Genomic DNA, 24,975 nt, shown 5'->3' with positions numbered 1-24,975 from the left:
TCATTCTCAATAGTTTTTAATTCACATTTTCCATGAGTTCCACTTCCATGTGCTTCTCTGCAACTCGAAACAGGCCTTACCCGCCCTGACTGTCTAGTTTTCAACTGTATCAAATATAAAATGAATGTGTGAAAGTAAAATTCACCTCCACCTTATGGTAAAAGTTTCAAGGATTTGCACAAAAAAACTCAGGTCAAAACAGTTTTGTTTTAAATGATTGCGATCACTTCAACATCAATTCACTCCTGTAAGCAAACTCCTGCTTTTAGTTCACTCACAACAGTAGTTTAAAGTGCCTGTTGCTATATAGGTTGATCCAGCTATTGATTGATCGCTGTGCTGATCGCTCTGTATGGCCTTTATCAGTGACAGTGCGTGGAGTGAATATCAAACCTAAGTTATCATTCCTCCCTTCTCCCTGAATGAAAGTCAAGAAAAGAGGATCAAGAATAGAAAAAACTAAACTCAAACTAGCAATGTGCTACCCTAGTTAAGGCCTTAAACTGAATGGTAAAAGGACTCAAATGTTTATTTTTTCCCCAAAGGCCACCGTCAGGATAAAACTACAGGACTGAACTGAACTCCTTAGACTACCCTCAGTCTGGTAAAATAAAGTTAATTCAAAAACAAAATAAAGCGTCACTTTATGAATTCAAAATATAGTCTAGTTCTCAATGGCATAGTAGTGTTCCCTAATCCATTCTTCGAGTACCTCCAGGACTGCACATTTGTGCTCAGACCTTAACCAGCCCACCCACATTATTTGAATCAAGTTGACCTGTTCTGGGCTAGAGCACAATGAGCTGTTCTTGGGCTACTAAAGTACAGATTGGGAAATAATAGCATTGTAAATCTAGTTTTTCAGTATTGTCTCACTCGAATACACAGACATCTGTGCTCCTGCTCCAGCCCTTGTGAATATGGAAGGTCTTCTGTCCACCAGGCCGCCTCCATTTGGACCATGCTCAAGTGTCTTATTCAGCTGCAATAACAAGCATTATGTTCTGACAGGAGCAGATGGACGTCTCAGTCCTCCAATCCAGGTCCTGAGAGCTGCGGGCAGGAGGGTTGCGATTGGTTCGTGTGTCTGACTGCCCTGCCTCCCCGTACAGAGCTCTCCCACTAGGCTCTGGGGGAGTGGGGTTTGGTTGGGTAGTGGCGGCCACAGGGGCGTGTCCTCAATGTTGTCAGGACTGTTGGGTACCCTTGAGGTACCACATCCCACCTAAGCTCACACAGCACTCCTAAATAGACAGGACCAAACAGACAGTTTAACATTACCACATCTGATTCTTCAGACAGTTCTAAATGATGTTCCTACAGCCCACTCAGCTACTCAATGCCAGCTCTAGAGCAGATTCCAGAACCGGTTCTGAAGATGGTTCCAGAACCTATTCTAAAGTTGGTTAACTTCTCTAGGGTAGGGGGCAGCATTTTCACGTTTGGATGAAAAACATACCCAAATTCAACTGCCAGTTACTCATCGCCAGGAGATAAGATATGCATATTATTAGTAGATTTGGATAGAAAACACTCAGATGTTTCTAAAACTGTTTGAATCATGTCTGTGACTATAACAGAACTTATGTAGCAGGCGAAACCCCGAGGACAAACTATTCAGATTTCTTTTTTTGAGGTCACTGTCTTTTCAATGAATTTTCAATGGGACACCAGATTTCTAAGCAACTTGCTTGCAGTTCCTACGGCTTCCACTGGATGTCAACAGTTGTGAGAAATAGGTTGAGGTTATTCCTTTGTGTAATGAAGAAATACGGCCATCTTAAAGTCGAGGCACTCCTGGTGTCCTAGACATGCGTTTCAATCAAACAGAAGGCATGCTACATATCGTTTTAATCCTGTATTGACCACATATCATCCCGTCTTCAATTGTATCAATTATTAACGTTAAAAAATACCAAACGTTGTATTACATAAGTAGTTAGACATTTTTTTTGCAAAGTTTAAAGGTAACCTTTGATATATTTTGTCGTCATCTTTGAGCAAGTTGGAACCGGTGTTTTTCTGGATCAAACGCGTCAAATAAATGGACATTTTGGACATATATCGACGGAATTAATCTAACAAAAGGACCATTTGTGATGTTTATGGGACATATTGGAGTGCCAACAACAGAAGCTCGTCAAAGGTAAGGCATGAATTATATTTTTATTCTGCGTTTTGTGTCGCTCCTGCAGGGTTGAAATGTTTTCTCTCTTTTGTTTACAATGGTGCTATGCTCAGATAATAGCATCGTATGCTTTCGCTGAAAAGCCTATTTGAATTCTGACATGTTGGCTGGATTCACAACCAGTGTAGCTTTAATTTGATATCTTTCATGTGTGATTTAATGAAAGTTTGATTAGTCATTTTCATAGTCATTCATTTTAATGTGGCGCTATGCATTTTCTCAGGCTTTTTGCCAATTGATACAGTAGCGTCTTGCCTAAACTCAGATTTTTGGATATAAATATGAACTTTACCGAACATAAAATACATGTATTGTGTAACATGAAGTCCTATGAGTGTCATCTGATGAAGATTATCAAAGGTTAGTGATTCATTTTATCTCTATTTCTGCTTTTTGTAAATGCTCTCTTTAGCTGGAAACATGGCTGTCTTTTTCTGTGACTTGGCTCATACCTTACATAATCGTTTGGTGTTCTTTCGTCGTAAAACCTTTTTGAAATCGGACACTTTGGCTGGATTTACAAAAAGTGTAGCTTTAAAATGGTGTAAAATACTTGTATGTTTGAGGAATTTAAATTATGGGATTTCTGTTTTGAATATGGCACCCTGCAGTATCACTGGCTGTTGATGAGGTGGGATGTTACCTAGAGAGGTTAACAGCCCATTCTAAAGCCAGTTCTAGATACTGTTCAGCAGTCTGTTCTACACTTTGTTCTGAGGCCAGTCGTACCTTGAGCAGGCGGTCCATGTCGGCCTTGGTAGTCTGGTCTCCCAGCTCCTGCGTCAGCCTGGTCTGGATCACGTTCCTCCTTACCCGGTAGTTCTTCATGAAGATCTCATACAGGACCTGACGGTGCTGGGGGGGGATGACACAACAATAATGAAGATCTTTTAAAATGTAGAGGCAGAAAAACGAAAAGGGAGCTCAAACACATCCACATTTCTGAAACTAAGGGAGGGCATACAGTGCCTTGCAAAAGTTTTCATCCCCTTGGCGTTTTTCCTATTTATTTTTATATTTAAAAAAATGTACAAAAATAAATATTAACCTTTATTTAACTAGGCAAGTCAGTTAAGAGCAAATTCGTATTTACAATGACCGCCTACCCCGGCCAAACCCCGATGACGCTGGGCCAATTGTGCGCCACCCTATGGGACTCCCAATCACGGCCGGATGTGATACAGCCTGGATTCGAATCAGGTACTGCAGTGATGCCTCTTGCACTGGGATGCAGTGTCTTAGACCACTGTGCCACTCGGGAGCCCATTTTGTTGCATTACAACCTGTAATTTAAATTGATTTTTATTTGGATTTCATGTAACGGACATACACAAAATAGTCCAAATTGATTAAGTGAAATGAAAATAATTACTTGTTTCCCCCCAAAAAAAGAGTCATAATTAAAAACGTAAAGTGGTGTGTGCATATGTATTCACCCCCTTTGCTATGAATCCCCTAAATAAGATCTGGTGCAACCAATTACCTTCAGAAATCACATAATTAGTTAAATAAAGTCCACCTGTGTGCAATCTAAGTGTCACATGATCTCTAAATATACACACCTGTTCTGAAAGCCCCCAGAGTCTACAACACAACTAAGCAAGCGACACCATGAAGACCAAGGAGCTCTCCAAACAGGTCAGGGACAAAGTTGTAGAGAGTACAGATCAGGGTTGGGTTCTAAAAAAAATATCAGAACATTTTAAACATCCCACGGAGCACCGTTAAATCCATTATAAAAAAATGGAAAGAATATGGCACCACAGCAAACCTGCCAAGAGAGGGCTGCCCACCAAAACTCACAGACAAGGCAAGGAGGGCATTAATCAGAGAGACAACAAAGAGAACAAAGATATTATGATCCAATGTCTCATTATTTGTTTAATATATATATTTTTTTAAAGAGGACTTTTGTTTTTTTGTATATATAATTTAAAAAATATATATTATGCTCATCTGTTACTGTCACTAATATCTTTTCATTTTTGTTTTGAATGTTCTTAATTGGAAAATGCAACAATTTTTTTTTTTAAAGAGACCAAAGACAACCCTGAAGGAGTTGCAAAGCTCCAAAGCGGAGATTGGAGTATCTGTCCATTGAACCACGAAGCCGTACACTCCACAGAGCTGGGCTTTACGGAAGAGTGTCCAGAAAAAAGCCATTGCTTAAAAAAAAAAAGCAAACACGTATGGTGTTCGCCAAAAGGCATGTGGGAGACTCCCCAAACATATGGAAGAAGGTACTCTGGTCAGATGAGACAACAATTTAGTTTTTTGGCCATCAAGGAAAATGCTATGTCTGGCGCAAACCCAACACCTCTCGTCACCCAGTGAACATCATCTCCACAATGAAGCATGGTAGTGGCAGCATCATGCTGTGGGGCTGTTTTTCCATCGGGAAACTGTTCAGAATTGAAGGAATGATGGATGGCGCTAAATACAGGGATATTCTTGAGGGAAACCTGTTTCAGTCTTCCAGAGATTTGAGACTAGGACAGAGGTTCACCTTCCAGCAGTACAATGACCCTAAGCATACTGCTAAAGCAACACTTGTGTGGTTTAAGGGGAAACATTTAAATGTCTTGGAATGGCCTAGTCAAAGCCCAGACCTCAATCCAGTTGAGAATCTGTGGTATGACTTAAAGATTGCTGTATACCAGCGGAACCCATCCAACTTGAAGGAGCTGGAGCAGTTTTGCTTTGAAGAATGGGCAAAAATCCCAATGGCTAGATGTGCCAAGCTTATAGAGATATACCCCAAGAGACTTACAGCTGTAACTGCTGCAGAAGGTGGCTCTACAAAGTATTGACTTGGGGGGTGAATAGTTATGCGAAGGTCAGTTTTTTGGTCTTATTTCTTGTTTGTTTCACAATAAAAAAAGATTTTGCATCTTCAAAGTGGTAGGCATGTTGTGTAAATGAAATGATACAAACCCCCCCCAAAATTAATTTTTATTCCAGGTTGTAAGGCAACAAAATAGGAAAAATGCCAAGGGGGGTGAATACTTTCACAAGCCACTGTACAGGCCAAGACATGCAGACTTGTTATCAGAGTATTTCTGCATGATTTCAAAACACAGGTTACATACACACTCCAAGTGATCCAGTGGGTGCAGTGGGCATGTGGAATGATGAGTGAAAAGGAAAACAAAATTATTACAGACTTGACTAGAAGAAGAACCATGACCCCAGGTGTTGTTACCTTGTCGAAGGTCTCTCCTGTCTCCCACACAACAAACACCTTCTGCTCATCCGCAGCTGCCGTGCTCTGGGCTGGAAACTACAGGGAAAAAGAGAGACCAAACCGATGAAAATGCATGGAGAAAGACAACTGATGAAACTGCAGGAGAGGGGACAGGAGTGAAACCACTGCAGTGACCCGAGTCTTATAGCACTGGGCTTTACAGACACGGGATACCTTATATTACAAGAAACTACACTTTGGATTAAGTTATTCCCAATCAACAAAACAGGCATGCTGTGTTAAGAAGATGACTAAGTCACTATTGATAAGAGCATCTGCTACATGACCAACATGTAAATGTAACAGGATCTCTAATCCATCCCAAGACCATTAAGCAAATCGCTGATTCAACCCTCTCCACTCCCAGAAAGCATTAACCTCTGCTGGGATAGGATAAAGTTGCCCCTCGAAGCTGATCCAAAGTCAGTTTTGCGTTCATCTGACTATTGTTTAGTCAGTATTTGGGGAGTGGGATCTGATCCTAGATGTGTGTGTACAGGCAAATTATACACAGGGCTTAATGGTTAACTCCTCCTGGAACGGTAATAGGCTTTGTGCTCTCAGCCAATAATAGAAGCTATTTAACAGTGGACAGTTTCCTCCGTCCAACCCCTCCCCATACCTCCCTACCTCATTCCAGGATCTAAATCCTACAACCTCCCGAGGAGCGCAAGGGGGATAAGAACCTAAGCCAGGTTAAAAAGGGGGATTTGATACTCAAAGGGAGGAGACTAGCTCCTTATCCACACAATAGGTAGCAGTGTCTCAGACCCGAATACAATAGGTAGCAGTGTCTCAGACCCGAATACAATAGGTAGCAGTGTCTCAGACCCGAATACAATAGGTAGCAGTGTCTCAGACCCGAATACAATAGGTAGCAGTGTCTCAGACCCGAATACAATAGGTAGCAGTGTCTCAGACCCGAATACAATAGGTAGCAGTGTCTCAGACCCGAATACAATAGGTAGCAGTGTCTCAGACCCGAATACAATAGGTAGCAGTGTCTCAGACCCGAATACAATAGGTAGCAGTGTCTCAGACCCGAATACAATAGGTAGCAGTGTCTCAGACCCGAATACAATAGGTAGCAGTGTCTCAGACCCGAATACAATAGGTAGCAGTGTCTCAGACCCGAATACAATAGGTAGCAGTGTCTCAGACCCGAATACAATAGGTAGCAGTGTCTCAGACCCGAATACAATAGGTAGCAGTGTCTCAGACCCGAATACAATAGGTAGCAGTGTCTCAGACCCGAATACAATAGGTAGCAGTGTCTCAGACCCGAATACAATAGGTAGCAGTGTCATGGGTATTAATGCTAACAATGTAAATTCAACTACTTCTCTGATGCGTACTATGGCATTAAGACAACCATGAGAGCAACGTTTAAAGAACCACACCTCATTAGGAAAATGTAGGCTTCCCCTAAGGTACAGTGTAGGCTGGTGGGGTGTAATAAAATTGAACAGTTAGATTCTACAATCACACAGCCATCAGGCTCTATTCAGAGAGCTGAACCTGAGAAGGCCAACCCTCCATCGCCTCACTGCTCCCACTCTACTTCCTACCCTCAGGAGTAAAGCCGGTGTGCTGCTACAGGGATAGATCACACACCAAAACCACCGTTAGTTTGTTGTTCTGTGTAGGACATGTGATAGCTGCACTCCTGAGGCAAGCAAGAGACCATCATTGCAGCGGAGAAGAGAACCCGGGCAGGCTGAGTTTAATCTGGCCGGGAGCCAAAAGCTGATCTCTTTAGTCCAAGGAGAGGATCTTTATCTCTGGATATCCAGACTTACTCACCGGGTGGAAGAATGGGCCGATCTTTAACTGAAATTCTCCAGTACCACAGGGGGTTGTCTGTTTTCCAGGGGAACTGACCCCAACCCCCATCCCCATCTAATGCCAGTTTCAAAACCCAAAACCCGAGGTAGCCCTGGTGGGGTGGTAGTCATGCAGCAGGGATAGGGTCTAATACTCACAGGCACCAGTATCTGTTTGCATTGGCTCATCAGTATAGTATCCTGTAGCAGGCGGTCTGAGATGGAGTGGAACAGGCTGTGTCCGGGAGGCAGGGAGGCCAGGTGGAGGTTGAACAGCCTCTTGACTTCGCTCAGCGTCAGCACGTGCTGCTTCCTGAACGTGTTCCACACAAAGTCCCTCAGCTCAGGGGACGGTGAGGGAGTGGGGGTCCCGCCGTGCCCGTTACGAGGGTTCGAGGCGGGGCAGGTGGCGGAGGATGAGGGGTAACCGTTACCCAAACCATTAGGGTGCACGGATGAGCACGAGTCCATGGGTTCGTCTTCACTGACGGGTTCTTCTTTGACCCGAACCCCAGTTCCGCCACTCCCCCCGGCGCCACCCTGTCGACGAGCGCTCAGGTCCTTCTCAAGAGAGGGCTGGTTATGCCGTGCTCGTTCATGGGCAGCCTTCAGCCGCTGCTCGCCACTCACGTGCACAGTTTCTGTAACGGACAGAGAAACAGTTTTCAGCTAGAGACAATTATAAAACACATTATGCCAGAAAGACGCTGCTATAAGCACACACACCTGTTTCTAGGTCCTTTTTGGATACCAGGTCATCCTTAGAAAAGTTGAAGACCTTCTCCAATCTGCAAACAAAACATGAAACATAAAATCAACAATCTCTGTCCATGTTACCTTACCAGGGGAAACAGTGAGTGATAATGTGTGTGTTTGCGTATGTCATGTCTTACTTGCTCTGTATCCCCATCCACAGCATGTGCTGCCGCTGGGCCACGTCAGGGTGCTTCTTGATAAAGGCGCCGTCGCTTGGCAACAGGAACTCCCAGCCACGGTTGATACGAGGCACCGCCATATGTTCCAGGAAGTCCTTCACGTCCTCCGGGGGGAGCTGGAAATAACGGAGGACAAATAGTTAGCAACACCCTCTGGAGCAGAGGAGGCTGGTGTGAGGAGCTATAGGAGGACAGTCTCATTGTAACGGTGGAGTGGAATAAATGGAACAAAGTCAAACATGTGGTTTCCATTTGTTTGATACCGTTCCATAATTCCATTCCAGCCATTACAATGAGCCCATCCGCCTATAGCTCCTCCCACCAGCTTCAACTGCTCTGGAGGTAACTTATTGGGGGGGACAGATGTTTAGTAACACCCTCTGGGGGTAACTGTTACAGAGGGGAGGAACAAACTTAAACTTGAGTGGGTTGAGTCACTGACATGATCTTCCTGTCCGGGTTGGCACCCCCCTTGGGTTGTGCCGTGGCGGAGATCTTTGTGGGCTATACTCGGCCTTGTCTCAGGATGGTAAGTTGGTGGTTGAAGATATCCCACTAGTGGTGTGGGGCCACAGTGTCTCCCGACCCCTCCTGTCTCACCCTCCAGTATTTATGCTGCAGTAGGTTATGTCTCGGGGGGCTAGTGTCAGTCTGTTATATCTGGAGTATTTCTCCCGTCTTATCCGGTGTCCTGTGTGAATTTAAGTATGCTCTCTAATTCTTTCTCTCTCTCGATTCTTTCTCTCGGAGGACCTGAGCCCTAGGACCATGCCTCAGGACTACCTGGCCTAATGACTCCTTGCTGTCCCCAGTCCACCTGGCCATGCTGCTGCTCCAGTTTCAACTGTTCTGCCTGTGTCTATGGAACCCTGACCTGTTCACCGGACGTGCTACCTGTCCCAGACCTGCTGTTTTCAACTCTCTCGATATAGCAGGAGCAGTAGAGATACTCTGAATGATCAGCTATGAAAAGCCAACTGACATTTAGTCCTGAGGTGCTGACCTGTTGCACCCTTGACAACCACTGTGATTATTATTATTTGACCCTGCTGGTCATCTATGAACATCTTGGCCATGGTCTGTTATAATCTCCACCTGGCACAGCCAGAAGAGGACCGGCCACCCCTCATAGCCTGGTTCCTCTCTAGGTTTCTTCCTAGGTTCTGGCCTTTCTAGGGAGTTTTTCCTAGCCACCGTGCTTCTACACCTGCATTGCTTGCTGTTTGGGGTTTTAGGCTGGGTTTCTGTACAGCACTTTGAAACATCAGCTGATGTAAGGGCTTTATAAATAATTTGATTGATTGACTTATATGAACACTTGTGAAGTGTGTTATACCATATACTTTAAATAAAGTGGTATTTGAATTGGGCATCTTTGGCCAGGTGTGAGACACTGCAGGTGGCTTCAGTAGCACCTCCTGGTGCAGTGAACTGTTTAAACAGTTGATGTTGATGATTACCTTGATGATGGCTGCAATCTCCTTCCTCATCACCGCGCGATCCTGAGTGAATCTCCACATCTGAGAAGAGAAACAAGAACATAAAACACACACATATATACACAAAACATGTTTCTATTCCCGTTTAAATTTCACCATGAAGTCTTGAAATTTGAACCTCTTGTCAATGAACATGCACAATTGTACTGTGGACCTGTGCAGGAAGATCTGCTCGGCGATATGGTAGGGGTATAAAAAGTGTGACTCACCACAAAGTCTCTTCCTCGACACAGCACCTCAGCAGGCACACCACTGTGGGGACTACAGCTGTTCTTAGGATACAGCACGTCACTGAAGGAACAAAAGAGTGTTCAACTGCTTTCAGGGACATGACCTGAAATATTTCTGGGACAATAGTTCTTTTTTTTTTTTTTAAGTATCCAAGCATAATCTTTGTTCGTGAAATCACACATTTAGATCTTGAATAATTAAACCAGAAGAAGGAAGACTTTTTTGGATCTATTTAATTTGGATCTGTGAACCTGGTCCGCCACAATCCTGCTCTGCTTGTCTCACCTTTTGACCACCCAGTTGCCCTGCACCAGTAGCGCCACCTGCTGGATGCAGCGCAGCACTGCAGTGGAGTCTGTCCCAGGGGTCAGCAAACCCATCAGGTTGGCAAATGGCATCACCTTAACTAGAGGGGAAGAGAGAAATGATGGAAAGAATAATATGGAGAACATGGGCTCGTAAGCAACAATTTCACAGTTAAGTCTACACCAGTTGTATTCGGCACATGTGACAAATAAATTTGATTTGAAAACATTTCCCTTGGGGAAAAGAAAGATTTATTGGAGCAAAAGTAAGGTTAGTGTACCGTTCTTCATCAGGGTCTTGATCTGGTCACCAAGCGGCAGCGTCCGGAGCTGGGCCATGGACAGCATGTTACTGGGACCTACGGGCCTCACACTGACAGACACACACCAAGGACTCATCAGTTTCATACCTGAAATGTTACATGGCTTAATACATTACACACCATGCAAGTTTGACTTACATCTTCTCCTCTGCGACAGGAGGCATGAGCATTGCCAGGTACTCCCTGAGGGAGAAAAGAGAGAGGGTTGAATAAAGGGAGCAGGAGAAGAGAGAGGGTTGAATAAAGGGAGCAGGAAAAGAGAGAGGGTTGAATAAAGGGAGCAGGAGAAGAGAGAGGGTTGAATAAAGGGAGCAGGAGAAGAGAGAGGGTTGAATAAAGGGAGCAGGAGAAAAGAGAGGGTTGAATAAAGGGAGCAGGAGAAAAGAGAGGGTTGAATAAAGGGAGCAGGAGAAAAGAGAGGGATGAATAAAGGGAGCAGGAGAAAAGAGAGGGATGAATAGAGGGAGCAGGAGAAAAGAGAGGGATGAATAGAGGGAGCAGGAGAAAAGAGAGGGATGAATAAAGGGAGCAGGAGGGAAGAGAGAAGGAATGACTCACAAAAGCAACTTGACAGTTCAAAAAACCAAAACGGCACAAAAATTAAACAAAAGAAGCCACTTTCAAATAGGGACACTACGTGTTAGTACTCACTTTGGAGTTTTCACCAGTTCTGTGTTCTCGGAACCTCCCATAGCCTGGCAGTACAGGTATTGCCTCTCGTGGTCCGAACGCCCGTCCTAAACACACACACACAAAGTAGGTGTTGAGTTGAGATTGGCTGTACAGAGGTCACATAAAACAGTGTGTGATAGCGCCTCCTTACATTGAGGCCGTGGTAGTGCAGGTGGACCCAAGATTCCTCTGCCTGTTTCTTCTGAAGGAAGTCGTATGACTGGATACGCCTCTGACGAGCCTGCTCCGACTCAGGACGGGAAAACCTCACCTAAAGGAAAGAGACAGGTTTAATTTTTTATTTTATTTTATTTTTTATTTTACATTTTATCCCCTTTTCTCCCCAATTTTCGTGGTATCCAATCGCTAGTAATTACTATCTTGTCTCATCGCTACAACTCCCGTACGGGCTCGGGAGAGACGAAGGTCGAAAGTCATGCGTCCTCCGAAGCACAACCCAACCAAGCCGCACTGCTTCTTTAACACAGCGCGCCTCCAACCCGGAAGCCAGCCGCACCAATGTGTCGGAGGAAACACCGTGCACCTGGCCCCCTTGGTTAGCACGCACTGCGCCCAGCCCGCCACAGGAGTCGCTGGAGCGCGATGAGACAAGGATATCCCTACCGGCCAAACCCTCCCTTACCCGGACGACGCTAGCCCAATTGTGCGTCGCCCCACGGACCTCCCGGTCGCGGCCGGCTGCGACAGAGCCTGGGGGCGAACCCAGAGACTCTGGTGGCGCAGTTAGCACTGCGATGCAGTGCTCTAGACCACTGCGCCACCCGGGAGGCCGAGACAGGTTTAATTTGACCATCCCAATACTGACAAAGAAAACAGAGCTCAACAATTGATTTAAGAGAGCCATTGTGTGAACTGTTATTGTGTGTGTGTTTCCTTACAGTGACGGCCTTGACATCTTCCTCTGCCTCATCCTGAGAGGAGTCTCCCCCCTCGTTAGCAGCCTCCCGCTCTCTGTGTTTGCAGTCAGCCTTGTCCAGATAGGAGAAGCTGGGTCGCATCTGGAGGATGCCCTGCAGCGGCGTGATGTGGAGCTCACCTGATGACATCATCAACACCCGTCAGTGACATCACACCGAGTCAGAGACAAACATTTAGATATCAAGACTAACATGAACACACGCAGGAGAGCAATGACAGTGCTGATGGATATGAATGTACAGAAACACAGCTACCTTTCCTGAAGATGGCAGCAGCGTATCTGGAGGTGTTGGTCGTGGACTGGATGGATGTGAACGTCTGCTTGTCCATCATCTTCCTGCAAGGAGATTGATCAATGACCAGCATGTCACAGACACAGCATATGACAGATGACATACACAAATGAGACTAACACCGAGTACTAAGAAATGAACCAACACAACGTGTACAAAGTCATGGGTGGGCAGCATATGAGCCAATTCAATCTGGCCCGCGGGAGATTTACATACATAGTATATGGGACTGATTAAGAAATTTTGCTTAATTCATTTGATTAATATTATGGTGTTTCTACTCCAAGAAAAACCCTCTGGGTTTCCGTTAGGATGGAACGTAAAACATGGTGCTGTACAACGTGACGGTCGGGAGTAGGCTACAATGCTGGGCTATTGAGCTAAATGATCCCTGTGTCATGCGGGCACACGGGAGACCGGGGTTCAATTCCCTGGCGGTAGGGAAGGAGTAGGCTGTCCTTGTAAATAAGAATTTGTTCTTAACTGACTTGCCTAGTTAAATAAAAGGTTACACTAAGAGCATAACATTTCCACACCCTAATTGTAGTCTAACCAATACCCAAACTGACCCAAATCTCATTGATTTATCAAGACCCGTCCCCATGCTTGTCTCAGAGCAGCGCGAAACGGTGAGAAAATAGTTGTAGGCTATTGCTTCTAACTTCAATATGCTCTTTAAATAAATAAGACCTACACCACATTACACAACACTAGCGAGACTCATGTCGCCTACAGTAGGCCTACAGTATATTGAAAAATATACGGTGACTCTCCGACCATAATTACATATAGAGGATTGAAGGATTCTAAATTAAAACCAAAAGCCGCCTCATGGGTCTCCCAGTGGCGGCCGGCAAGGGTATCTGTAGCAAGAGAGGCCCCATCCACAAAGTATCAAAATACAGAGAGGTGTTGGTAAAGGTACATTGTCCTGCTACTAGCCGATAACAGGCTATTATAATACTGTACATGGTGTCCAGGTCAGGATAACCAAAACATGCATTTATTAAAGACTATCAGAAAGAATGTTGGGACTTATTTATTTTGATCCAAATATTTTTGAGGTTGCTTCGTTTTCAAAAAAACGCAAGTGAGCGATAGTAATCTGAATAAAGGCCAAAACATTTTTTTCTGTTTTTAGAGGGCGAGAAACACTGGGCCAATTATGTACCGCTCTATGGGACTCCCAATCACGGTCGGATGTGATACATATTATTATTATTACTACTACATAGAACCTAACTTAGAAAAACATTTGACAATAGAATTATCCTCCTACCCTCCATCTTGGCAAGTCTATTGTCCAGCTACCTGCTAGAACAGCAGGAACGTTTCTCTAGTCAGCACTATTATTAGTGCAACGCCCCTTATAGTGTTGCTCTGTGCTACCCAGTGTGGCGGGGGTCCACCTCTCCTCCTCCGTTCCCCATGGGCTAAGTCTGTCTTCTGTGCGCAACTCTGCGGCTCATCCCGTGCCCCCTGCCCTCATCCCTTGAACCTCGCGCACTTTCCGTGGATACAGCTGGAGAACTGCAAGGCAATCCCATTTATGCGCCACTCGGGAGCCATGACCAATATATATTGTCCTGCTAATAACAGGGTTAATAATATATCTGTGAGAATATCCAAGGGGCTTTTATATAATTATAGTATTTCTAGTATTATAGTATTATATAAAAGCCCTCTAATGCTTTTATATAATTATAAATTAATAATAAATGAATTGCTTTGTTTAAAAAAATATATTTTGGAGATGATTTTGTTTTCAAATAACGTAAAATGAGGGAGAAAAAGGCCATTATTGAACATGGGGTGAGACATTGCTACTAATTTGTTAAGAAAGACAGTTTGTTATTTAGAATGATTCATTTCTGTTTTTAGAGGGAGAGAAACCAAAAACCTACAGTCATCTCATGGGTCTCCCAGTCGAGGCCGGCACAGGTATTGAACCAGCATCTGTAGCAACACAGCTTGCACTGCTATGCAGTGTCTTAGACCGTTGCACCACTCAGGTGCTGTATAACGTGACCGGACAGGAGTGGTCTACAGTACTACAGTAAGAGCAAAATAATCCTAACAAAATAAAATAAAAACCTTAGTGTAACAACAGTTTTAGTAAGTAATACTGAAGTTGTGCACAATTATCAGTTTCTATGTAGGTTTATGCCGCCCATTCATTGTCAGTTAGAGACACAGTAGGACCCCAAAGCATAATCAGTGCTCTAACTCCCCCTTGTGCTGGTCTGGAGCAATGAAGTGGTGACGCAGGGTACCGTACTAAACCACAAATTACCCCTTAAGTACCACAGCATAAATCGCAAAACTTTCAGTGGAGCAACCACTGTATGTAGTGCACTCACACAGAGTAGGTGTTGGAGTCCTCTGAGGTAGTTCCGTCCACATTGAGGGCGATCTGCTCGCCTTTACTTCGACAGTAGTTAGGACTCAGAGTGTTGATGGCTATATCCAACTCCACCTACACAAAGACACAAATGATAAACTGAGAATATTGTTTAATAATAGGACAGGCTAGGGAAGATGGATAATATGGTTTGGCCTTCATACAGTACCAGTCAAAAGTTTGGACACACCTACTAATTCAAGGGTTTTTCTTTATTTTGTACTATTTTCTACATTGTACAATAATAGTGAAGACATCAAAAACTATGAAACAACACATGGAATCATATAGTAACCAAAAAAAAGTGTTAAACAAATCAAAATATATTTTGATTTTAGATTCTTGTAAGTAGCCACCATTTGCCTTGATGACAGCTTTGCACACTCTTGGCATTCTCTCAACCAGCTTCACGAGGAATGCTTTTCCAACAGCCTTGAAGGAGTTCCCACATATGCTGAGCAATTGTTGGCTGCTTTTCCTTCACTCTGCGGTCTAACACATCCCAAACCATTTCAATTGGGTTGAGGTCAGGTGATTGTGGAGGCCAGGTCATCTGATGCAGCACTCCATCACTCTCATTCTTGGTCAAATAGCCTTACACAGCCTGGAGGTGTGTTGGGTCATTGTCCTGTTGAAAAACAAATGATAGGCCCACAAAGCACAAACCAGATGGGATAGCGTATCGCTGAAGAATGCTGTGGTAGCCATGCTGGTTAAGTGTGCCTTGAATTCTAAATAAATCACTGACAATGTCACCAGCAAAGCACCATCACACCACCTCCACCATGCTTCACGGTGGGAACCACACATGCGGAAATCATACGTTCACCTACTCTGCTTCTCACAAAGACACGGTGGTTGGAACAAAAAAATCTCACATTTGGACTCATCAGACCAAAGGAAAGATTTTCACCGGTCTGATGTCCATTGCTCGTGTTTTATGGCCCAAGCAAGTCTTCTTATTGGTGTCCTTTAGTTGTGGTTTCTTTGCAGCAATTTGACCATGAAGGCCTAATTCCCACAGTCTCCTCCTTGAGATGTGTCTGTTACTTGAACTCTGAAGCATTTATTTGGGCTGCAATTTATGAGGCTGGTAACTCTAATGAACTTATCCTCTGCAGCAGAGGTAACTCTGGGTCTTCCTTTCCTGTGGCGGTCCCCAAGAGAGCCAGTTTCATCATAGCGCTTGATGGTTTTTGCGACTGAACTTCAAGAAACGTTCAAAGTTCTTAAAATTTTCCGCATTGACTGACCTTCATGTCTTAAAGTAATGATGGACTGTCGTTACTCTTTGCTTATTTGGGGCGGCGGGTAGCCTAGTGGTTAGATCGTTGGGAGTAACCGAAAGGTTGCTGGATCGAATCCCCGAGCTGACAAGGTAAAAATCTGTCGTTCTGGCCCTGAACAAGTCCCACTGTTCCCCGGTAGGCTGTCATTGTAAATAAGAATTTGTTCTTAACTGACTTGCCTAGTTAAATAAAAAGGTTAAATAAAAAAAATAAGAATTTATAATAATTTGAACTGTTCTTGCCATAATATGGACCAACAACTGATTCGCTCAGACGCATTGAAAATGAACTTTTAACAAGGCACACCTTTTAATTGAAATGACTACCTCATGAAGAAGGGTGGCTACTTTGAAGAATCTAAAATAGAAAATACATTTAGATTTGTTTAACACTTTTTTGGTAACTACATGACTCCATGTGTTATTTTATAATGTTGATGTCTTCACTATTATTCTACAATGTAGAAAATAGTAAAAAAATTAAGAAAAACAACTGGAATGAGTAGGTGTGTCCAAATGAGATGGATATCTCTTAAACAAGGGAGCCCCGTCACACCTTCTGCTGCTTGGGCTTGATCTTGGCAGACAGATGAGTGATATCATCATAGGTCATAGAGGAAGGGCGTACTGGATACTATGAAGGAGAAAAAAAACAAGCGAAATGAAGATTAGATAGCTGTACAAAATCTTAACCAGGAACATATCAAATCCATACAGCTTGTTGCAGAGTAGATGCAGAACTTACCTGGAACAGATAGAGCTTGTCCGCAAGGCTTTTGGCCAGGTATACATCAATCTAAAAGACACAGAAAGAGAGAGGAATCTTAGGTTCATATTCTTTCCATCACTTTTCTCTTTCTCACCAAGACAATAAAACCTAGGTTTGGGAAGAAACAGACTGGTAAACAGGAGTGCTGGGGAAACTGGTCACTCACCTCTTGTATGATGGGGTCATCGTCCTCCCCGCTGGCCATGGTGAGGGGAGGGGGCTGGGGGAGATGTCACAGAAGAGCAGCAGGAGACCTCCGGAGAGCCAACCTAGGATAACAGTGATGCTGAGTGACTGACAAACTAAGTAGCAACGTAATACAGTGTCACTACTCATTACTATGGCTGTGTTGAGCCAGGTTGGCCAATTCTGAGCAATTATTCTCCATTTGGTCTTTTGACCACACACACAGCTCATTTTTATAACTCTGCTTGTGACTATTGTCTGATGTGAGTGAGTGACCGAGTGATGCTGCTAAAATATGGTGACGTAATAGGACAGTAAGTAAATCTAACGTTAAAGGAATTGTTAATAGCTAACGTTACGTGAGCCAGAAACAGTGACACTGGCTATCTAGCTAGCAGTCAATACATCATTCAAAACGCCGACATTCTAGTACCATCGAGCTCGTTAGACAGACACATCACATCAGCAACATGGCTATTTTAGCCATCTAGCTTGCTAGCTAACACTTGTGCAATGATGTAACGTGTATAAGTGGTTGGCCGAAGCTGAAAAACTTGAAGTTGATCGAACCCCGTCAAGGGCGGAGCACATTTTTTGGTATATGACAGTAAAACATTCTTATGATGACTATACAATTTGTTGGCACCTTAAATTCTTGCACATAAAAAGTATATTTCTAACACTGTCTGCTCAGGCAAATTTGCCGAACAGCTAAACTTGGAACCAATCAGAAATCCTGTACATACACCCCGGGATGAAGGCAGCCAACGGCCTACTTCAATCTAAAACGCAAACAGCTTCTTCTGAAAACGCAAGCTGCTGTCTGATGAAGAGGAACAGATATAGCTAGCTCATAGACTGAAATAAGATAAATATCTGTTTGAGTGCAGTTGAAATATGCAGCATTCAATACAAATTGTCTTGACCACTTAGCCAATTTATTGAAAGCTAGCAAAAAGTCTGTTTGACATTTACAGTAGCCGGCTAGGCTAGTCAATGTGTTTCATTAGCCATCTCTGTCAGTAAATTACATTTTTGAATCATGGTTGTGTTGAGGCAAAGATCTGGGGAAGGGTACCAAAAAAATGTCTATAGCATTGAAGGCCCTGAAGAACACAGTGGCCTCCATCATTCTTATATCGAAGCAGTATGGAACCACCAAGATTCCTAGAGCAATCGGGGGAGAAGGATCTTGGTCAGGCTGGTGCACTGACAGAGCTCCCGAGTTCCTCTGTGGACATTGGAAAACCTTCTAGAAACTTCAGCAGCACTCAACCAATCAGGCCTATGAATACTTATGTAAAAAAACTGTTTTTGCTTTGTCATTATAGGGTAGTGTGTAGATTGACTAAGAAAAAAACCAATTTAATCCATTTAGAACAGAATTTGGAAAAAGGGGTCTGAATACTTTCCGAATGCACTGTACCGGCAGGCTAAACAGAAACATTCAATCATATACAGTTCCTTCAGAAAGTATTCAGACCCCTTGACTTCTTCCACATTTTGTTACGTTACAGCCTCAATCTAAAATGTATTCAATTGTTTCACCCCATCAATCCACACACACACACTACCTCGTAATGACAAAGCAAAAACAGGTTTTTATAAATTCTACCAAATTTATTTAAAATAAAAAACAGAAACATCACATTTACATAGGTATTCAGAGCCTTTACTCAGTACTTTGTTGAAGCACCTTTTGCAGCAATTACAGCATCAGAGTCCTCTTGGGTATTGTGCTACAAGCTTGGCACACCTGTATTTGGGGAGTTTCTCCCATTCTTCTCTGCAGATCCTCTCAAGCACTATCAGGTTGGATGAGGAGCATTGCTGCACAGCTATTTTCAAGTCTCTCCAGATATGTTTGATTAGGTTTAAGTCCAGGCTCTGGCTGGGCCACTCAAGGACATGCATGGACTTGTCCTGAAGCCACTCCTGCATTGTCTTGGCTGTATGCTTACGGTCGTTGTCCTGTTGGAAGGTGAACCTTCACCCCAGTCTGCGGTCCTGAACGTGTGGAGCATGTTTTCATCAAGGATCTCTCTGTACTTTGCTTGGTTCTTCTTTGCCTCGATCCTGACTAATCTCCCAGTCCCTGCCGCTGAAAAACATCTCCACAGCATGATGCTGCCACCAACATGCTTCACCGTAGGGATGGTGCCAGGTTTCCTCCAGACATGACGCTTGGCATTCAGGCCAAAGGGTTCAATCTTGTTTCTCATGGTCAGAGTCTTTAGGTGCCTTTTGGCAAACTCCATGCGAGCTGTCATGTGTCTTTTACCGAGGAGTGGCTTCCATCTGGCCACTCTACCATAAAGGCCTGATCTGGTAGAGTGCTGCAGAGACGGTTGTTCTCCTAGAAGGTTATCCCATCTCCAGAGGAACTCTGGAGCTCTGTCAAAGTAACCATCAGGTTCTTGGTCACCTCCTTGACCAAGGCCATTCTCCCCTGATTGCTCAGTTTGGCCTAACAACCAGCTCTAGGAAGAGTCATGGTGGTTCCAATCTTCTTCCATTTAAGAATGATGGAGGCAATGTGTTCTTGTGGACCTTCAATGCTGCAAAAATGTTTTGCTACCCTTCCCCAGATCTGTGCCTCGACACAATCATGTCTCGCTGCTCTACGGACAAATCATTCGACCTCATGGCTTGTTTTTACTCTGACCTGCACTGTCAACTGTGAGACCTTATATAGACAGGTGTGTGCCTTTCCAAATCATGTCCAATCAATTGAATTTACCACACATGGACTCCAATCAAGTTATAGAAACATCAAGGATGATCAATGGAAACAGGATCCACCTGAGCTCAATTTTCATAGCAAAGGATCTGAATACTTATGTAAATAAGGTATGTTAATTTTTAATACATTTGCAATAAATAAATAAGCTTTTGCCTTTATGATTATGGGGTATTGTGTGTAGATTGCTGAGGATTTGTATTTATTTAATCCATTTTAGAATAAGGCTGTAAACGTAACAAAATGTGGAAAAAGGTCAAGGGGCCTGATTACTTTCTGAAGACACTGTACTTTGCATAGAAACCCAAATAAATGCATGTAGATAGAAAGGGATGTGTGTCATGTGCATATTAGCCAATACAGATGGCATAGCCTACACATATAGCATACCTTGCAATATAATCTTCTCTAAAAACAGTTGTACAAAGTGCTCTGTAATAAGATGAGTTTTCTAAACCAGATGAGTTCTCCAATACCATGGTGGACATGCATAACGTTGGATGCACTGGGATATAAAGTACGGGGGAATATAGATTATAGAAAAACCAGTTGAGAAATGAACGTGAAATACTAAATGTTAAATGTGAGTATATTTAAGTGTTTAAATTCTTAACTTTCCTACTAACCTAAAAGTTGTCAGTGCCAAAGTCTTGCCAATCCATTCATTATTCTAATAAACATGACAGTGCGAGACAGGTTTTCCATAATGTACGTTTCATGCATATGAATTCAAACTAATAACCATCAGAAAGTGTTTCACTATTTTTTGAGTACGAAGACAAATAGCAAAGGTGTCTCAGGCAGTATTTGAAATATCTAAATATAGTGAACCAAATATTGAGTTGCACCCCTTTTGCCCTCAGAATAGCCTCAATTTGTTGGGGCGTGGACTCTACAAGGTGACGAAAGCTGGCCCATGTTGACTCCAACGCTTCCCACAGTTTTGTCAAGTTGGCTGGATGTCGTTTAGGTGGTGGAACATTCTTGATACACACAGTAAACTGTTGAGCATGATAACCCAGCAGTGTTGCAGTTCTTGACACACAAACCGGTGCGCTTGTCACCTACTACAATATCCCATTCAAAGGCACTTAAATCTGTTGTCTTGCCCATTCACCCTCAATGGCACACATACACAATCCATGTCTCAATTGTCTCAAGGCTTTAAAATCCTTCTTTAAACTGTCTCCTCCCCTTCATCTACACCGATTGAAGTGGATTTAACAAGTGACATCAATAAGCTTTCAACTGGATTCACCTGGTCAGTCTATGTCATGGAAAGAGCAGGTGTTCATGTTTGTACACTCAGTGTATATCAAGTGCCGTGGGGCGCACAATCTTACAATACTGCAGTCCAGAAATGAGCACTTTACAATATACGCCAAAAGCCTGGACTTCTGATGGAGACCATCGAACTGTCATCAACTCATGCAGTATTACCCTTTCTCTCCAGGAGCATGTGTGTGCCCAGGCCCCATAGGCGTATCGAAAGAATCCCCCTGGTCACCAATGTAACTGACCGATGTAGAGAGTGACAAGTTCCTTAGCAGAATGAAATCTAAGCCATGTGTGGTCCAGAGACGAGAACTCTCATCTATGGCACATGTCAAACTCATTCCACAGAGGGCTGAGTGTCTGTGGGTTTTCGCTCCTCCCTTGATGAATTAAGGTCAGTAATTAGTAAAGAACTCCCCTCACCTGGTTGTCTAGGTCTTAATTGAAAACAAAAACACGCAGATACTAGGCACTCCATGGAATGAGTTTTACACTCCTGATCTATTTCAAAAGCCTGGGCTCCTGACAGGAACAATAGAATTCTCCACACTGCATGTTACAATAGTAAAATAATATGTCACCCGCTAAACTGATTCAATAATGAATTTAGTCTGAGATGCTCAAACAAGCATGTGTATCTGTAGTTGGAGTTCTTCAACTCTAAAATGCATTAGACTGTCTAAAACTAAACCCACAAACAAAACACAACAGGGAAATGCATACATGGTCTCAATGTCTATATAGTGACGGAAAGGCTAGTTCAAACTGCAGCAGGATGGTTCTCACATGCGAGTGAACCAGCCCAAGCTTGGTGAACAGCACTTGTTTGATCTCTGGGAGCAGCACACAGGGAAGCTGAATAGATCATATGAGACAAAAGTGCGAGACAAGAATGAATAAAATAATGTTTGCAGACATGTAAAACTAACTATCCTACCGATCCTTGACTTCGGCAATGTCCAACACTCTACTCAGCAAATTGGATGCAGTCCATCACAGTGCCATCCGTTTTGTCACCAAAGCCCCATATACTACCCACCATCGTGACCTGTATGCTCTCGTTGGCTGGCCCTCGCTTCATATTCGTCGCCAAACCCACTGGCTCCAGGTCATCTGTAAGTCTTTGCTAGGTAAAGCTCCGCCTTATCTCAGCTCACTGGTCACCATAGCAACACCCACCCATAGCAGGAGCTCCAGCAGGTATATTTCACTGGTTATCCCCAAAGCCAACACTTCCTTTGGCCACCTTTCCTTCCAGTTCTCTGCTGCCAATAACTGGAACGAATTGCAAAAAACACTGAAGTTGGAGACTTATATCTCCCTCACTAACTTTAAGCATCAGCTATCTGAGCAGTTTACCGATCGCTGCAGCTGTACACAGCCCATCTGTAAATAGCCCATCCAACCAACTACCTACCCCATCCCCATATTCGTTTTTCTGCTCTTTTGCACACCAGTATTTCTACTTGCACATCCTAATCTGCACATCTATCACGCCAGTGTTAATTGCTAAATTGTTATTACTTCGCCACTATTGGCCTATTTATTGCCTTACCTCATTTGCACACACTGTATACAGATTTTTCAATTGTGTTATTGACTGTACGTTTGTTTATCCCATGTGTAACTCTTGTTTTTGTCACACTTCTTTGCTTTATCTTGGCCAGGTCGCAGATGTAAAACTTGCTCTCAACTGGCCTACCTGGTTAAATAAAGGTGGGAAAAAATTATATATATAATCACCTTTCTATAACTAAATAGTTAGATTACAACAAGAAAAAGACTAACTGATAACAGTTAGTCTGAAGCAGATCTCTGTCTACTGCCTTAAATACGTATAACGTGATTGGCAGATGTGATCAGCAGAGCTACTACCAAAGATTTGTTATACCGAAGCCAAGAGACCCCAGCCTGTTGTTTCAAATGGGTCATTTGAGTCATAGTTGGCAGACCAAGCAAGGTGGGCAGAGCCAAGCACGAGCTAGCAAGATCCTATTTGCGCGTTCTACCACTATTTGCATATGTATGTTAAGGAACGCCCACTCTGAAGTGAGCGTGTGCAATAACTAAATTCACCTTGGTACTCCTAAACAATTTTAAAAACTTTGGCAAAGGGTAAAGTCCACTCTGTTCGTAACATATTATAGTTTTGGGAACAGAAAACTGTAGAGATCAGATGTTTCATCGGTCAAACCCCATGTTGTTCCATCTTCTCCCATATTTGGAAGCGAATGGAAACGCCAAGCGGATGCTTCACAATTATACATCCGGTGAAATCTGTCTCTGGTCTATCTGTGATAGTAACGTACATGATATTACGAGTTGCTCGGTTTTACAGTTTAGTACTCTGCGGCATTTGCCTGTCCAGCTAGCTTACATAAAAGTAAGTATTTTGAAAAAATGTGTATGAATTGACATTGCCAACAAACGGATATGTTTATAAGAAATACATATGCACAAAATGTTTAATAAATAAATTATAAAAACAACACCTCCCTCAGATCGATCGTCTTAACGTTACCATTCATCTAACAGCCCAGCACCAAGTAATACATTTTATCATCGTGAGTAGTGCTCGCAGTTCATTGTAAGTTTAAGGTCGCTAAATTAACTAACTACCGTACATTAGTTAGCTAATTTACATTGACAACATGACAAGTCATCTGCTAGAGGCGACTAATAGGTAACTACTTAGCATAGCGGCTGTGTTGGTGAGCTACTTATTCGATCAAACCGTTTGAGCCAAACCAACGCTAAAAACAAAACTAATCCGTAAAATAACCAGGGTAACACGTAAAAAAATCTATAACGTTAAGTACTTATGGCTAACCAGCTAAATCTTTAGATATGGCTGTTTACTTAAGTACTGGCTAGCAATTTACCCGGTTGTGTTGGCTAACGTTTGCTCGAAACTCTAGCTTGCAAGCTATCAAATATAATTGGAAGTCATTTGCCAGGCCTCGATTTTGTGAGCTTTCCCGGTATTTCAATAATAGTTAAGAGCTAGATCTCACCTGCAAACTTCACCGTTCCCCTCAGTTTATTTCATTGACGTATGTTAATGGGTTTGCTATGTTGAAATACTTCATGTGATCGAGCTTTAAAGAAGTGAGTAGCTGTGGCTATCTGAGCGCTGCCATGTCGTTGCTTGGCTCCACAGAGACACGTGGGGAGGAGCTGCTATTTGTATTCCCACAATGCAAAGCGATAAAGGTTTACGTTTTTAGCCTACATATGTCGCAAAGGCGTTTAACATGAGATTGTGTTAAAATGTTTTTATATAATCCATAAGGATTTATGACCATGTCGCGATTTCCAACTCACTGGACTGCCGAAGTAGATAGCCCGCGATCCGAAAAATCTTCCTGACAGCGGTGGGATTCGAACCCACGCCCCCGAAGAGACTGGAGCCTTAATCCAGCGCCTTAGACCGCTCGGCCACGCTATCATGTACCAGTACCACCGAATATGACAAGATTAATAGATTCATAAATGTTGTAAAATGACTTCCAGCCAGTAGCTTCAAATGTATTTAAGCGATAATGCCGGAAAAGCAGGTGTTTGGAGGATATATTGGCAATTGTCGATGGCCGGGTTGTGCCGATAAACTCCCCCTGCCAGAACCTCCCCCTTTCGCGTGAATGCGCACGCACTTAATTCTTCATTGCTGCGACTTGTTGCTCGTTGAGATTTCTGAACACGTTAGGCTGCGTTTCATGTAATTATTTATCTCTATTTATCTCGCAGTTTTCGGTTTGGCTATATGTTTCAAGTGTATTAGTCTAAATAAATCTGCTAAAATTCGTCATCTCTCACATGTCTTATTCGACTAGTAGTTGTTCTGAAATGTTTATTGCTTGCCTA

General features: G+C 43.2%; 1 protein-coding gene and 1 non-coding gene across 4 annotated transcripts; both read right to left on the bottom strand.

Annotated features, from left to right (window-relative positions):
- Positions 1-24,718, bottom strand: LOC129862524 (DNA-directed RNA polymerase III subunit RPC5-like). 3 transcript variants are annotated; one of them, XM_055934297.1, is made up of 20 exons: positions 24,436-24,718; positions 17,077-17,179; positions 16,887-16,937; positions 16,698-16,775; positions 14,813-14,928; positions 12,414-12,496; positions 12,120-12,277; positions 11,372-11,491; positions 11,200-11,285; positions 10,687-10,731; positions 10,507-10,598; positions 10,206-10,326; positions 9,899-9,980; positions 9,651-9,710; positions 8,149-8,306; positions 7,982-8,043; positions 7,415-7,896; positions 5,391-5,468; positions 2,918-3,043; positions 1-1,244 (listed from the first exon to the last, which is right to left on the bottom strand). In XM_055934297.1, the coding sequence occupies exons 2-20, from the start codon at positions 17,113-17,115 to the stop codon at positions 1,188-1,190; spliced, it is 2,094 nt and encodes a 697-aa protein (XP_055790272.1). In that variant the 5' UTR covers positions 17,116-17,179; positions 24,436-24,718; the 3' UTR covers positions 1-1,187. The 3 variants fall into 3 exon arrangements, 2 of the variants coding, with proteins under 2 accessions (XP_055790272.1, XP_055790263.1); XM_055934288.1 differs by lacking the exon at positions 24,436-24,718 and adding an exon at positions 24,126-24,362; XR_008760777.1 differs by lacking the exons at positions 1-1,244; positions 24,436-24,718 and adding exons at positions 3,295-3,471; positions 24,126-24,364 and having other exon boundaries at positions 2,958-3,043.
- Positions 24,478-24,559, bottom strand: trnal-aag (transfer RNA leucine (anticodon AAG)). The gene has a single exon. It is a non-coding gene; the product is annotated as a tRNA-Leu (tRNA).
- Positions 24,719-24,975: the final 257 nt, after the last annotated feature.

The sequence above is a fragment of the Salvelinus fontinalis genome, chromosome 1, assembly GCF_029448725.1.
Source record: "Salvelinus fontinalis isolate EN_2023a chromosome 1, ASM2944872v1, whole genome shotgun sequence".
In the NCBI taxonomy this organism is placed as follows: domain Eukaryota; kingdom Metazoa; phylum Chordata; class Actinopteri; order Salmoniformes; family Salmonidae; genus Salvelinus; species Salvelinus fontinalis.
Note: the sequence above shows the minus strand (reverse complement) of the source record. Positions and strands in the feature narration are given on the sequence as shown.